This window comes from Sugiyamaella lignohabitans, chromosome B (genome assembly GCF_001640025.1).
Source record: "Sugiyamaella lignohabitans strain CBS 10342 chromosome B, complete sequence".
Classification (NCBI taxonomy): Eukaryota; Fungi; Ascomycota; class Dipodascomycetes; order Dipodascales; family Trichomonascaceae; genus Sugiyamaella; species Sugiyamaella lignohabitans.
The window spans coordinates 1,821,735-1,837,820 of NC_031674.1; the positions used below are offsets into that span (position 1 = coordinate 1,821,735).

General features: G+C 49.0%; 5 protein-coding genes across 5 annotated transcripts; 2 read left to right on the forward strand and 3 right to left on the reverse strand.

The window, feature by feature from the left end:
- Nucleotides 1–1,126: 1,126 nt before the first annotated feature.
- RCL1 (Rcl1p) lies at nt 1,127–1,711 on the forward strand (the record flags this gene model as incomplete). Its single annotated transcript, XM_018879537.1, has 1 exon — nt 1,127–1,711. One exon carries the CDS (start codon nt 1,127–1,129, stop codon nt 1,709–1,711), a length of 585 nt encoding a protein of 194 aa, XP_018737445.1.
- Nucleotides 1,712–2,194: 483 nt separating this feature from the next.
- On the reverse strand, nt 2,195–4,057 carry MVP1 (Mvp1p; the record flags this gene model as incomplete). Its single annotated transcript, XM_018879538.1, has 1 exon — nt 2,195–4,057. One exon carries the CDS (start codon nt 4,055–4,057, stop codon nt 2,195–2,197), a length of 1,863 nt encoding a protein of 620 aa, XP_018737446.1.
- A 3,577-nt stretch (nt 4,058–7,634) lies between these two features.
- RPN7 (proteasome regulatory particle lid subunit RPN7) lies at nt 7,635–8,873 on the reverse strand (the record flags this gene model as incomplete). Its single annotated transcript, XM_018879539.1, has 1 exon — nt 7,635–8,873. The coding sequence occupies one exon, from the start codon at nt 8,871–8,873 to the stop codon at nt 7,635–7,637; it is 1,239 nt and encodes a 412-aa protein (XP_018737447.1).
- Nucleotides 8,874–12,027: 3,154 nt separating this feature from the next.
- On the forward strand, nt 12,028–13,437 carry HXK2 (hexokinase 2; the record flags this gene model as incomplete). The annotated part of the gene is made up of 1 exon (XM_018879541.1): nt 12,028–13,437. One exon carries the CDS (start codon nt 12,028–12,030, stop codon nt 13,435–13,437), a length of 1,410 nt encoding a protein of 469 aa, XP_018737448.1.
- A 762-nt stretch (nt 13,438–14,199) lies between these two features.
- RTG2 (Rtg2p) lies at nt 14,200–16,086 on the reverse strand (the record flags this gene model as incomplete). The annotated part of the gene is made up of 1 exon (XM_018879542.1): nt 14,200–16,086. The coding sequence occupies one exon, from the start codon at nt 16,084–16,086 to the stop codon at nt 14,200–14,202; it is 1,887 nt and encodes a 628-aa protein (XP_018737449.1).

Here is a 16,086-nt window from a genome sequence, read left to right on the forward strand (position 1 = left end):
CATATATAAAAGGAGGGTAACTTCTGAGCCCTAAACTTGATAGCTGATATTTCGCATCTGAAAAAGATCTTTTTGCATGCGAGGATCGACATGAAATTTTCGAGATATCGATAACTTCACGGCCGTCAGCCTGGATAATAACACGAATTCGAACTCGAGTCGGGACTTTTTTCAATCTAATTTGCATTATTTCCGTTGATCTTCTGACTGGGGTAGTTCTTGGTTTATTGACATTGACAAATCTGTAAACAAAAGCGGTTTGTGACAGCCGACAGAGCGTATTCAACCAGAAATATCAGAATAAGGACTTATCTTGATTTGGCGACGAGACCTATTTATATCCGCTAAACGAACTCCAATAGCATTTCAAAGCATTCCTCTGGCCTGCTTGTCCAGATATTTCCCCAAAACTCGTAACTTGCATCCAAAATGGCATCCAAAGTCGAGATTATCCAGTTCACGGGCAGCGAAGACTTCCGTATGAAACTGACGCTGGCGACACTGGCCGGCAAACCAGTCAAGATCTCGCAGATCCGCTCAGACGACGTCGAGCCCGGTCTCAGAGGTAAGTGGTTCTCGAAAATGGGACTGCCTCCGGCGGCTGGGGCTTCGCCCCAGACCCCACGGCTCCTCTCGCTTCGCTCGAGTCGTTACGTCCACGACCCCGGCCATCTCCTGCGAAGCAGGAGCAACCAGGGTCTGGGGCGGAGCCCCAGCCGCCGGAGGCAGGCAGACAACCCAAACTAACCGTTTAACAGACTACGAGGTGTCGTTTCTACGGTTACTCGAGGCCGTCACCAACGGCAGTGTGATCGAGATCTCATATACAGGTACCACCGTGGTGTATAGACCCGGGCTGATTATTGGAGGAACACATACACACAACTGTCCATTGACAAGGGGAGTGGGCTATTTCATAGAGCCATTACTGCTTCTGGCGCCGTTCGGCAAGAAACCGCTGACTCTGACCTTAAAGGGCATTACATCCTCAGCCAAGGATCTGGGGGTCGATGCCATCAGAACAGCCATCTTCCCGGTGCTACAGAAATTCGGAATAGACAGACAGGAGCTGCGAATCGTCAAACGTGGATCTGAGCCGTTGGGTGGTGGTGAAGTCGTGTTGTATATGCCACATCTGGTGCTTCAGCCAAAGACTATTCATGCCACGTCCAAGAACCTTGTGGTCAAGATCCGTGGTATCGCATACTCTACAAGAGTCAGTCCAGCCAGTGTCAATCGACTGATCGATGCGTCTCGTGGCGTTCTTAAAGGCACCGAGGTCGAGACGTTTATTTATTCGGATGTTGCTAGAGGTGAGGAGTCTGGCAAGAGTCCTGGTTTTGGTGCCACCATTGTGGCCGAAACTAAAGGTGGTTGGCCCATTTCAGCCGAAGGAATTGCTACCGCCGGAGTCACTCCCGAAGATCTTGGAACCCAGGTGGCTGCCAAACTATTGCACGAGCTTTCTCTAGGAGGAACTGTAGGAAGAAATCAGGTGTCGCTGGCTCTCGTGCTTATGGTTCTAGGAAAAGAAGACGTGGGCCGTATTTCCCTTGGCAAGGGAGTCATTGACGCGAAAGTGGTCCGTTTGTTGCGATATATCAAAAAGTTCTGGAATTTAGAAGTGGTATTGAGAGAAGACGGCGAGTCCGAGGTCATGTGTACCGTCAAAGGCTCGGGTTTCGTCAGTTCCAGTAAAAAAGTCGCTTAGTTTTCACGCTAATTAAATATAAAAAAATTACAACAACCGCCCGGTTCGTGTCAACCAACTTAAAAGGGCAGGTCACATACGTCGTTATTGAGGCTGGACCAGTTCTCCGAGTGCAACTCGGCGTACTTGACATTGTCCACAGACCATCCTGACAGAATTCTACTGTGGTTAGTAACGGTTTACCTGTGATACGGGACTTGCCTCCGGCGGCTGGGGCTCCGCCCCAGACCCCGCTGCTCCTCTCGCTTCGCTCGAGTCGGGCGTCGGGCCGGTCCCTGAAGTCTGAATAAACAGGTGGAGAGGCGACTTACTTGGATATCTGGTACTGAGTTCGCTGGAACAACTCGATTTCCTCACTAATGCATTCTTTAATGAGCCAGTCCCTGTTCCGCTGTCTCTCAATGTTCTTTTTATCGTTGGCAATGAACTCGCGAAGCCGCAAAATCTCCGACTCCTTTGTATCAGACCTCGCCTGGGCCTGACTCAGCTTGCCCGTGCTTGCCTCGACTCTTCTCTGGAGCTCCTCGATCTTATTCCCGCCAAGCTTCTCATATCGGACAAATATTTCCTGTTCGTTAGTACTATCCGCTGGTGGCACTGCCTCCGGCGGCTGGGGCTCTGCCCCAGACCCCGTGGCTTCTCTCGCTTCACTCGAGTCGTTGCGTCGACGATCCCAGCAAACTCCTGCGAAGCAGGAGCTACGGGGTCTGGGGCAGCGCCCCAGCCGCCGGAGGCACTGTCACTTACCTTGAAACTGGTGAGAAACTCGCGGAGCTGTTTGAGTTCTTCCAGGAAGCCAATGTCGACCGATTGGCTCTCGTCACGCAGGAGAGCAGAGGTGGTGGATGTGTATTTGATGGCGGATCCGATACCGGCGTTGATGACGGGGATATCGCCAGATTGGCTAGAGTAGAGTCTGCCAATGTTTTGCGCCAAGGAGCTGAACGATTGCGACATCTTATTGTAGTCGGCACTCATGGCATCCTGGCGTCGTGACACTCGGTCGGCTATGAAACAGAGCTGGGTAACTGCTTCGAGACACAAAATAGCCGACTCGTTGACTGCCCGCCATCTGGCGGTCTCTTCATCTTGGTTCCATTTGGCAACAAATGCCGGAGAGATGATGCGGTGAGCAAACTCCTCTTCTATTTTGAGCGAGGCCTGTTTTTGCCATACAGATGGCTCGGTGTCAACAGTTAAGAACATGACTACTAGCTTGTCTTTTCGCAGCAGCGGGTGTTTAATTATCTGATTAATGAATCGTGACAACCCTCTTCTCCGTCGTTCAAGAAAATATGAGTCGGATGACAGGTACCGGCCATCAACAGCCAGTCGTTTCGGTGGCAGAACGGCCAACAGGCGAAATGGATATTTTTTGACCAAGCAGTCTTGCAACCACAAAAAGTTGCTGTATCTTCTAACCACTTTGAATGTTTTAGGAGTATTGGAGTACTCGGAGTAATTGATAGTGCCTTCAAGGTTATACACAACATGGCGAAACATGAAAATGCCTTCTCTTTCAGGTGCCAATGTAATAGTAATAGTGTCTTTTGAAGTGGGATTGTAATTATTGGGGTCCGATGCAGAATTCGACCATGGAGCTGAAATGGCACCTGAATCTGATGACCCGGGATTAGTGTCGGATGAACCAAGAGGTAACGAAGGTACAGGCGAGCTCGATGTCAAGCTGGGATCGGTCATTTGGTCACTTCCCCATGCAGAAGTTGGTGGTGCAGACTGGTATTCAGATCCTATAGAGCTCTCTCGACTAAATGCTGAAGTTCCTGTTGTCAATGTTGACCCATGATGGCCACCATTTCCACTGCTGCTGTAATTGTTGTTGTTATTGCCATTGCTGGTGACATTACCGCCATTAGTGACATTGCTACTGTCACGAGCTCTAGAAAGCGTCCGACCAGTACGAGGTAGAGACACCTCTGGTAAATTATCACGACTGAAATCTACAGCATCTAAACCAAGATCGTCTTCACCAGCTTGGGCTAATCCAACAAGTGCCATTGCCACATTCCAGGAATCTCTATCCAGGGACTGATTGCTTTTGCCCTTTGTGACTAGATTGACTATCAATTCTCCAGTGCCCACACTGATTGCTGATTCTCCAATAACATCTTCAAGGCCAGCTATGCCCACACGACCATCAGACGATCTAACTCTATTATAAAGCTCATCATAAGACTGAGGTACTGAGACCCCAGCAAGAAGACTAGAAATTCTATCTTTGGAGGAACCTTTGGGTTGAGGAAGTGACCATAGGTCGTCGTCATTACCTCCCCCAGGACCCGAAGCTCTTCCAAACAGATCGTTGTCGTCACCAAATAGTGACATGGTCTATAATATGACAGAAATGCAATCAAACAAATAAACAGAGATATGCAAAAAGTCCAAATTAACAATACCACGCTTGGGCAGATGAACCAAATAGTCAGCGAGGAAATGCACAGTCAATCCAGTTCGTCGTTCAGATCAGTCAACTCTGGTCTCTCAATGTCAACTAAAGTCTGTCAATTCTGTCTTGTCGATGATATCAATCAAGTCTATGACTAAAATCTTGTCAGTGCAATCAATGCTATCAATGCTATCAATGCTATCAAGCTGTCAACGCTGTCAATGCTGTCGACTCTGACAACTAAGACCTGAGGCTGCTAAGGTATGCAAATTGAGCAAATTGACTCTGGTCAGTTCACTTCTGCCAAGTCGAGCCTTTCAATCCACTCTATTCAAATCTGTCTACTCAACTCTGCCAATTAACTCTTATCAATGTTGTCAACTTAAGTCTGAGCTGTACCAATACACTCTGTCAGTTCAGACCTTGAAACACAGACTTTATCACTCTTTATAAACCTGATCTGAACCAATCCACGATCTGAGAGACGTAATCTAAAAATACAATGGCTTATCAACAGCGAAAGGACACTAGAGAACGCTAGTTACCACTGCCAACTCTGTCAAGACCAAATTAGCCAGTGAAGCCGTAGCAGCACACGAGCATTCAGGGATACAAACCACTATCGATAGAACTCGTTTCTCTGTTACCACACTCAGTAACCAATCACTTGTGTATGAAAAGCTCTTGAAACCAGTGAAACCAGCAAATCCTGACAGTCCAAACTCGACCAATTGTTTCCGTAAGTACAATTAAACCGACTTGGCGAACGATGTCTGTCTGATGGAGCGGTTGAAGATTGCAGCTGCGAAACAGGGGGCTGTTTGGTTTGGCTGAGGCTGGGTTCGGCCCGCTGCAGGGAAAGGTTGGGAGTAACCGCCATACTTCCCAGCCCAAACTTGCATTGACAAGCGAAGGAGCAGCGGGGTCTGGGGCCGAGCCAGCTCACAATAGCTCACAATCGATTCCAGTTTTATTTATTTTATTTCGTTCTCTGCTGTTTTCTATTCTAGCTAATCGTCAATATTTCGTCAATATGTCTAAACCAAAAAAATTATGAGAAAAGTTAACTAAAATATATCGATAGAGCTTGCTGTACAACTACATTCTGTCTATACAAGTCGTTCTGCAGGGTGGGAAGCAGGTCTATTGCGTCTTTCATGTCTCTGAGACAAAAACCATGGGTAATTAGACCATCTCCATCTAACTGAGGACCTATTTCTCTCTTATATATCTCACCTTCTCAAGTGAACTACCTCCAAAAGTTTTGTAGAAAAATACCAACACTCTGGCCTTCTTTGGCCTAAACCGATGAAATCATCGAACCAAGCTCATTAATAAATAGTCAAGACACTTTTATATAGGGAAATAAATAATACCTGAATAACAAATTTAGTAGACGATTCAATAACAAGAAACGACCGATGATAAACGTCTAACTTCTTCTTATGGCCTCAATCCACTTAAACGACCAGCTGATATAGCACTAACTCCAAACTCTTCTCATGCTAGACCCAGTGAACTGATCTTCCCAGGCTGACTCCAACTTGCCAAACATATTATCCGGTACATAGTATTCTTCAGAGAGCCTTATAATTTTCTGTCGACCATATCATCTGGACTAATCGAATCAGAGCTCAGCCTCCGGCGGCTGGGGCTCCGCCCCAGACCCCGCTGCTCGCTTCGCTCGTTTCGGGCGTTCCCCTGGCCGAGTCGATTAAACTCTAATAGCAATATAAATAATATATAAATAATATATACAGCACACAGACTGCCAGACGGGCCATGCCTCCGGCGGTGGGGCTACGCCCCAGACCCTGGCTGCTCCTCTCGCTCCGCTCGAGTCGGCTCAACCTCGACGGTCCCAGCAGTCTCCTGCGAAGCAGGAGCCACGGGGTCTGGGGCGAAGCCCCAGCCGCCGGAGGCACATCTCCCTCCCATCAAATAGGTTGGCCAGCCAGCTCGGCAGCACGTTCGCTGAACGCCTTGATCATGATAGAGGCCACTTTGGGTGCGAATGCGTGCGAAACTGAGTGATACAGCTGGTTGTGGAAAGCGTACCGCAGCGAGAAGTCCACTAAACACTTATCATCGCGGCCGGCCACGGGCAGAATCGTCCATTTCGTATACAATTCTCGGAACATGTCGCTGTTACTGGCTATCGCCTAGGTTGTTTGTTAGTGGATGTTCCTGTGGGGGGACTGCCTCCGGCGGCTGGGGCTCTGCCCCAGACCCCGTGGCTCCTCTCGCTTCGCTCGAGTCGTTCCGTCGGCGGTCCCAGCAAACTCCTGCGAAGCAGGAGCTACGGGTTCTGGGGCAGCGCCCCAGCCGCCAGAGGCGCACTTACCGTCACTGTATTATCCGTGAACTGGACCGAGCTCTCGAAATCCTCTTCGAACTGGTTCCAGCCTACTTTTAGCACCACTCGACTTGGAAGGTCGGTGTCGGGAGTTCTGGCTGTGACGTTGGATGCTACACAGTACGGAAGGAACTGTGAGTAGGATGCTACATCAGATACCGCTTGAAACACCGGCTGTGGTGGCAGACTCAGAACCCGTTTGATCTGGTAGTCCTGGACAGATGGGGCTTTTGATCCGCTCGAGAAAAACGTCCGTCGGTCAACCCCGCCTCGGCAAACAACCGCAATTCGGCACCCCCCGCGCCCCAGTGTCAACATTGGATTATTCCCGTCGACGATAATGCGTATGTGCAAAGTAAATAAAATGCAAAAAAAGTTGTGATGTAGATTTGCGTTCCTGTAGTTGGGACTTGCACAAAATGCATGCACCTGAGCACATCTCTGCCAGACCTGTTCTTCCACTCTCACTCCCTCTGACCTCTCCTGTTATCTACCACTAACGTTCAATCACCTAAATAATCCCACCTGTAAACCCCTCAATTCACTCCACGCCCACTAACACCCCCTGACAATCCCCAGAACAGCACTATTCCCCACTACCCCTGAAATTCCTGCTTGCGGAAACGCAGGGTCCGAGACTATCACGCCAGTTGGGACGAATACGTGGGGTCGGAGGGTGTGCCTCCGGCGGCTGGGGCTCCGCCCCAGACCCCGTGGCTCCTGCTTCGCAGGAGTGGTTCGGGGCCGGGGGGCAATTTTGGGGTCTTATTGAGTGTTTCAAGGGGTCGAATGACCGTGATTTTTCCGTGTTATTTGGCGGGTGGATATCTGTTTTGGTGGGCCAATGGAAATGAATTCACCTGAATTGAGCACGTTTGACGCGTCCACTCCTGCGAAGTAGGAGCTACGGGGGCTGGAGCGGATCCCCCACCGCCGGAGGCAGGTGAAAACTCCCTGTTAGTATCCCCCCAGTGTGAAAATACGGAGTAGAATCGCAGTTTCTCCTGCGAAGCAGGAGCCACGGGGTCTGGGGCAGAGCCCCAGCCGCCGGAGGCACGGTCTGAAAATAAAATATTTACTCCTGCGAAGCAGGAGCCACGGGGTCTGGGGCGGAGCCCCAGCCGCCGGAGGCAGAGCCATAGGGAGAAGAAGGGGGTTTATTAAGCTACTCTTTCGGCACCGCTGAGACGTACAGCAGCTCCATACTTTTGCAGTTTAGTGAGGAGCACGTCGCCCTGTTTGACGACCTGTTGGTATTGGGCGTTTTTGTTGTCGGGACGGTTGGTGACGATGACGCCGTTGACGCGGTCCAGCACGCAGTTGAGTTTCTTCTGGGGCACGAATTTCGACAGGTCTTGGTCCAGGAACTCCACTGACACGCCAAATGCATCTGCCATGGACTTCATGCTTAATGTTTTATACGACTCGAGCAGCTGAGCATATGCCTTTCGTCTCATCTCACGCAAATAATACGCCGAGTGGGGCGACAAATATCTCGATACACGTAGAAACTCTTCTTCAACACGGGCCAGGGCTTGGAAATAGGTCGAATATTCTCCCGTATAAAGCGAATTGGTCAGCATGGTAATAGGTTCCAATGCAGGAGTAGTGGGCAGTAGCGACAGTACTTCAGGAGAATCAATCACCTTCCGTTTCAAATCAACACGTCCTAACGAAATAACTCCACACAGAACAGCATATTCAACGATTTCCTCGTATGTTGAAATCTCTGTCGATGTAAAAGTAGACAGCGAGTCGATAAGAAGATCAGTAGCCTCATCAAACTGGCGAGACGATAGCAGGTAAAGTCCGTTATATGTCTTATAACGATTACGACGTTCCCAGTCACCTCCACGATCAATAAGCAACTTAACAGCGTCTAATTCGGCGCCAATAAAAGGCTTATCATCGAAAAAGAATCCAATTCGAATGATGGTGAAACAGATATCGATCTTGACACCTGACGACGCAGTCAAATCATACGCCCGGCGCAACGTCTTTATAGCCTCTTCTCTATCACCAATCTTGGCATAGTAGTTACCTAACTTGACCCAACCCTCGATAATGGACAATTCCTCTTCCTCAGCCTCGGCTTCTTTGATTTTGTCTTTAATGGACTCGATCTCCTTCTCGTTATCGGCCTTGAGCTGTTGATATAACTGTTCGTCCCAGGGGATCGAAGGCAGACCCTCAGCATGAAGATGGAAGTACAGTGGAGCCAGTTTCTGGTCCTTGATTCCTTCTAATAACAGATCTTGCGACTCTTTATGAAGCGACACCAGCTTGGGGTTCTTGAGCCGGTAGATGTAGTCAGCGAGCCTGAAATCGGGGATCCGCTCAATAGGCGTCGAAGCGGCTGTGTTGTCGGGCTTTTCGCTCTTATTCTTGGTCTCGGACATGGTCTATTTCACTGGTGCTTCTCAACAATTCCAATTCTAAACTGCACTGTTGTCTCTGTGGCAATCCTCTATCCTCTTCGTTTGTCTCTATGATCAATCACTAAGCTCGCAGCGAACTTCACAGACGTTTACTGTTTGTCCCCCAGCCGCACGGTATCACTGGTGCGGTGCTTTCATCGCTTTACCGGGGTGTGGGTTCTTGCCTCCGGCGGCTGGGGCTCCGCCCCAGACCCCGTGGCTCCTCTCGCTTCGCTCGAGTCGGGTTTGGGGGGTCCCGGGCCGTTTTGTGTGGTGGTTGTGTGCGATGGTCCTTTTTCCGATAATTTTTGTTATCTGGACCAGGTTGGATTGCAGTCGCTATCTTTTGCAGATCTCTACATGATCACCTCCTCTGCTACTAGACAGGGTATAATAACAATAATAGTTATCTAACAAACTGATGAACCATTCAATTGAATAATAAACTGAATGACCAACTGACTAATTAACCAATTAACTAAATTACTGAATAACTAAGTAAACAACTAACCATTTAACTAACAACTAACAGACTGGCTTGTCAGTTCATTAACTGACGAACGTATTAGTTAAGTATCTACTAACCTCCACCTAGCTATTGGACTTTGATCCAGCTTCTTAATATCAAACTCGCTAGTCTGAACACCAGCAATTGAGAGTTCCAGTTATGAACTATACTGTATAACCGTTACGAATCCAGTTCTCACTTCATAACAAGAAATCTTTCTCTCATAATTATATACAGCATCAAGGTAGTTGGACCCAGTAGAACCTCTGATCCTCAATACATTCTTCAGTTTGTCGACTTGAAATAATTTTGCGACATCAGATATGCTGCGTTGTTTACCAGACCAGTTACTTGGTTACAAACCGATTGCATTGCTAACACAGCGACTCAGTTATCCACCCATTCTCGCAATCTCACATAATCAGCTTTGAGGGCAATGACGAGCATGTCGCATGTCAGACTCCATTAAATGCGCTGAATGCAATGCAATGGACCAGAATATCCCGTGTTTATTTATGTCAATTGATTGTTTGCAGTGTTTTGTCGGGAATACTCAAGGTTTCATTTATTTTTATTTTTTTAATTTTTTTGCTCATGTCAGCTTTCCGGCCGGTTTCGCTTGAACTTAAAAGTGCCATGCTGCTGGTAGCCATGCAAATCTGGGGCTGGAACCCCGGAACAACTATCTCAGTGACCAAGACATTCGTAAGACACCCACGCAATCAACCAACAATCAATCAGCAATTACATTCAAGCCCTTAAACCTATCGGGCCCTCCACGTCTGCAGCCAAGCCCATCAAGCCACAATTGGCCCACCCCGCCTCGACCAACCATTACCCCTCAGGGTACCGGACGTACCTAGATTACACCCCACAATATCCCACCAATCTAGGACCCAAATCCATACTCAAAAATCCTGGATCCATTTGTCCCTCCTCCGGTCCCCTCCCCTCCTTCGCCTCCCTTCCTCCTCTCCTCTCTCCTCTCCCCTCTCCTCTCCCCTCGTGTCCTACCCCCCACCACCCCTCCCCCTCCCAGCATGAACCTCAGCCCGACGCACGACTCGAGCGCAGCGAGAGGAGCCACGGGGTCTGGGGCAGAGCCCCAGCCGCCGGAGGCAGATCCGATCCCCCCAAGCAGCCCCAAGCAGGGGCAGAGGCCGCAGTGAAACTAGCATACGTCAGCGGGTTAGGCTGAAAGCAAGCAAGGATGGGCTGGGCTTGGGAGGACACGCATTCAGCCCGATGCGTTTGGAGGGGGGTATCTGCACGCCAGAAGTACCCTGAACTTGATATAGGACCGCCAGCCAAAAGATAAGCATCAGATGCAGCCCGAATAGGAATCGGTACCTTTGTTTTTTCCTTCAATTGCGGACAATTTTGGCAACTTAAAACAGACGAGTGTTCGTTTTTCAATATTAACTTGAAACTCGGAACTTAGGAACTTGGAATTCGTTGATTGGTAACATTTGCACTTGATCAAAGGATTTTTATTTCTAAAAGTACTTTATACAAACAGAACACACTGATACACAATGGTTAATCTTGGTCCAAGAAAACCCCCTTCTCGTAAGGTATGTCATGATCGTACCTCGACCTCAATACTGGGTATAACCATCCAGTGGGGTGGAGGTTAGCAGGTGGTGGTAATTGGGTTTTGTTTCTGGAATCAAAGTTGGTCAATTTGATTTGTCGAGTCGGTTGAATTGAGTTTGATCTAATGTTTCTGAGGCACAATTTGGACCATTACACGAGCAAACCAACCACTAGCGAAGTACTAGGAGGTACCATCAAAGGAGCTGCTGAGCATTAATAGATTAGTAGACAGTGAATGAGCTATTGAGACGAAATTGAATGATGAACTAGTTGAGGAATTGCAACTATTGTGAACGACGACTGTATATGACCTTGACCTATTATGACCAACTGTTAACGACCACGAACGACTTCGACCGATTTCGAATAACTTTGAAAGACTCTGAATGAATTAAGAATGACTATGAGTAATTGTTGGTGAACAATGGCTGCTGGCTGCTGGGATGACCATGAGCTTTGATATAGGATATGACGAGAATCAGCGCTGATATTTGCCCGAGCTAAAGAACTCTAAAGGGGGTGCTATTTGTGTCACCTGTTATCACTTGCTGATGAGCTTGGTCAATTTCTCGATCCAAGATCTATGGAACAGTGGCCATTAGCTTGATAATAATAGTTGTTCTAAAGCTGCTCGGTTATCGAATTGTTCAATCGGTTCAGCTATTCAGCAAGTCAGTTACTCGGTTGTTCGGTCGTTCTGTCGTTCAGTTGTTCAGTTGTCAAAATTGGTTCAGTTTGTTCAACTGGTTTAATTGGTGGGCTGTTCGATTGGTTCAGTTGTTCAGAAGTCCAGTAATTAATTGTCTCTGTTGTTCAGTCGCTCTCCTGGGTTGCTCGTGTATTTGATTCGTCGATGCTCAGGAAACATCGGACACACATCTGGTGTTATAGAAACAACCTTCGAAGGGACCCTCACGCCCGACTCGAGCGAAGCGAGAGGAGCAGCGGGGTCTGGGGCAGAGCCCCAGCCGCCGGAGGCAGAACCCGACCCCCCAAAACCATGTACCCAAAACTAACGAACCACAGGGATCCATGGCAGATGTCCCTCGGGACCTGCTTGAGCAGGTGAGTCAATTGGAGGCCCTGTTCACAGTGGATGCTAAGAAGCTGAAGGAGATTACCGAGCACTTTGTGAGTGAGTTGGACAAAGGTCTTAGCACCGAGGGTGGCAGTATTCCCATGAACGTAACATGGGTCATGGACTGGCCCACTGGAAAAGAGACCGGCACGTATCTTGCTCTTGATATGGGAGGTACGAACTTGAGAGTGGCCGAGATCACTTTGGACGGTAAGAGAGGTTTCGACGTGATTCAATCTAAATACCATATGCCCAAGAATATCAAGACAGGCACTTCAGACGAGCTGTGGGACTACATTGCCGGTTGTTTGGAACAGTTTCTGGCGTCGCATCACGCTGGTCAGGAGATCACTAATGTTCATTTGGGATTCACTTTCTCGTATCCATGTACCCAGCCAGCCATTAACAAGGGTATTTTACAACGATGGACCAAGGGATTTGATATTGACGGTGTTGAAGGCCAAGATATCCAGCCTTTACTGGATGCCGCTCTTAAGAAAAGAAACGTGCCTATCACGGTAGTGGCTATTATCAACGATACCACTGGTACACTTGTGGCTTCTAACTACACGGATCCATTCACCAAGATGGGATGTATCTTTGGAACCGGATGTAATGCTGCGTATTACGAGGTGGTCAAGAACATTCCCAAGTTGAAGGGACATGTCAACGACGATATTAAACCGGACTCGGTCATGGCTATTAATTGTGAGTGGGGAGCTTTTGACAACGAACACGCCGTGCTTCCTCGAACTAGTTACGACGTAAAAATCGACGAAGAGTCGCCCCGTCCACACCAACAGGCGTTTGAAAAGATGATTGCCGGGTATTATCTGGGAGAGATTCTGCGATTGACGCTGGCCGATTTGCATAAACAAGGATTTGTGTTTGAGAAGCAGGATATTACCAAGTTGGATGAGCCATATACTTTAGACACATCGTTCTTATCACGTATTGAGGAGGATCCATGGGAGAATTTGTCTGATGTCGAGCTGTTGTTCCAAGAAGAACTTGACCTGAGAACCACTGAACCCGAGAGGAAACTGATCCGTCGTTTGGCCGAGCTCATTGGAACCCGTGCTGCCCGTCTTTCGGCCTGTGGAGTGGCTGCTATTTGCAAAAAGACCGGAATGACCGAATGCCACGTTGGTGCTGACGGTTCGGTCGTGAATAAATACCCACTCTTCAAAGAGCGTGGAGCCCAGGCTCTGAAAGAGATCCTGGACTGGGATATCGCCAACCCTGACGACTACCCTGTCAAAGTGACTCCTGCCGAAGACGGTTCCGGTGTGGGTGCCGCCATCATCGCAGCCCTGACCGCTGCCCGTGTCGAAAAGAACCTCTCCGTGGGCCTCAAGGCCTAATATATATCCCCATATATAGAGCAATATAAACCGGTTTCACACTCACAGGGCCCACTCGATGCCTCGGCTCGCGGACCCACCCGGACCTGTGCCTCCGGCGGCTGGGGCTCCGCCCCAGACCCCGTGGCTCCTGCTTCGCAGGAGTTGCTTGGACCGTCGACCCGAAGGTTCGAGTGAAGCGAGAGGTCTGGCCCATTACAAGTCTGATGTTGGTGTATCATGATCGAGGTTCCAAGACCGTCAACAGAGGAAATCAAACCCATTACAACCCTGAACTTGGTGTACAGTTTCTTCAAACCATTAAAGGTGCCAGGACCGTCGACGCAACGACTCGAGCGCAGCGAGAGGAGCCACGGGGTCTGGGGCAGAGCCCCAGCCGCCGGAGGCAGGCCCGTGAAAGTTTTGAACTTTAATATTATTAGGTTTGATTGCCGGCCGAACAAGCAAGATAAGATTTAACTTCACCGGCGTTGGATGAAAGGAAGTCTTGTGGTTTTACTCGTTAATGATCCTCCACCCATTCGAGCGAGCTGTCAGGACCGTCGACGTAACGACTCGAGTGTAGCGAGAGGAGCCACGAGGTCTGGGGCGGAGCCCCAGCCGCCGGAGGCGGGCCGGTGTGAAGTTGGAGTACCCAGATCGGATCGAGGTACCAGGACCCCGACGTAACGACTCGAGCGTAGCGAGAGGAGCCACGGGGTCTGGGGCAGAGCCCCAGCCGCCAGAGGCATGCCGGTGACAAGTCTATAATTAGTCTATAATTTAAACCCAGTTTACTATGACATTGACCTTGTGGCTGTTGGCGGAGCCGAGGTCTTTGCTGAGCTTTTTAAGCTTCTTCTCGAGCCCGTTGATGCGGCCGCGGACCATAATGGCGTTGGCTCGCACATCGTCGGCCACTACGTTGAGGATGAGCGTGAATCCCTTGTCGGTGACGTTTTCAGTACGTAGCGACATGATTCGGTCTCTTACGTTTCCTCCGGGATACACGCCGCCAATGACGTGCATCAGGTGGCCGGTATAAATGGCCCACCAGGCGAGTTTTCGCGCACTTAAAATGGATAGAAGGGCGTCTTTAAGTCGTCTGTCGGGCAGCTCACCGCCCCATCGTTGACACAAAGCTAGTCCTAGTAGTGCACGCACCTCATGTGAAAGCCCGTGGGTTCCTGATACAACGCCGGTGATGCATATATTAAGGCCGGCGTTGGGTTGTAGTTCTTTCGGGTACGACGAGTGTATGAACGAGACGTTGACAAGTGCTTTGGCAATCCGGTTGCGAATGACGTATGGCGTTGTAGATGTAAATCCTCCTTGGAGGATTTCTACATACCGGTGACACAATCCAGGAGCATATGGCGAGGTGGCTACTAGTAGTGGATCCTGGCTTCGAATTGACGATGGAAGGTCGTGGAAAAGAGCTCCTTCACGAACACCTCCTTGTGAAAACAATACCTTGCGAATAGCAGGTAGCACCTCTAATGCTTGTGAAACAAGTAGAGCCACTGCTGGTAGTTGATTGGCTCTTCTTTCTGAAACCCGGAATACTTTATTAGCTCCAGACGAAGTTGTGGCCACAGTTGTATCATTAGAATCCAGAGATACTAGTTTGGCAATATCTATACCAGTACATGAGAATCCGTTGATGATTGGCAGTGGATATGGCTGTACATGATGGGTACTGAGTAACAGGTGACCGAGTCCTCGAAAACCGCCTCCACAAACATACAATTTAAACCCACCAGTCTTTTTAGCCGCCTCTGTAAGATGAGACGGAATGGCAATATGTTCGACGGCACTGGCAATATTCTTGGCAATTTCCTGGCGAACAGATTCTCTAGGTTCTCGTTGAAGACGGCGGGTCAGAGCAGCTGCCCCATATGGAAGAGACACTGGAGTATCTGACATGAGAAACTTGCCCTCTTTACACGAGATCCATGACAATTGAACACTTCCTCCGCCAATATCCATAAACAAGCCGTGGATTTCGAAAAACGATGAGGCTACTCCATAAGCGCCAGTTCTACCTTCCTCCTGTTTACTGAGAAGAAGGACCTCCCAGCCAGTGGCATCTTTTAATTCCTGTCTGAATTGAACAGAATTAGGGGCTTCACGAGTGGCTTCAGTAGCAATAACTCTGACGTCCGAATCGGGAACTCCGAAATCATGACAAATCTTTTTGAACCTAATCAAGGCATTTTTCACCTCGAGAATAGTAGCTGGCGAAATATTATTTTTCACCGACGATGAAGCTGCTGTTGGAAACGAATCGACCGCTGCCGCTGCTGCTGCTGATGCTCCTGCCAGAGTCACATCTACTGAAGGCGGTTCTTCACTGGGATCCTCGTCATTGCTTTCTAGAACACTGGGAGGTGAGCTGTGAAGCGAATCAAACAGAGAAATGGCTGCTCGATCCTGGAAAACACACGGGAATACTCTAGCCCGAGCAGGATCCACCGAAGAAATACTGAACCGAATTCCATTTGAACCAATGTCAACAATTGCCCGCAAATTCGAATGTGGAGAAGTGTCAGTATTATTAAGACCAGATCCAATTGATCCCTTAGCCACCTCTTCTTTTGAGTCGGTTTCAAACCGTTGGCTGCCCAAACGCAGGTTACCCGAGCCCGAACTGTCTAAACTATGGGACAT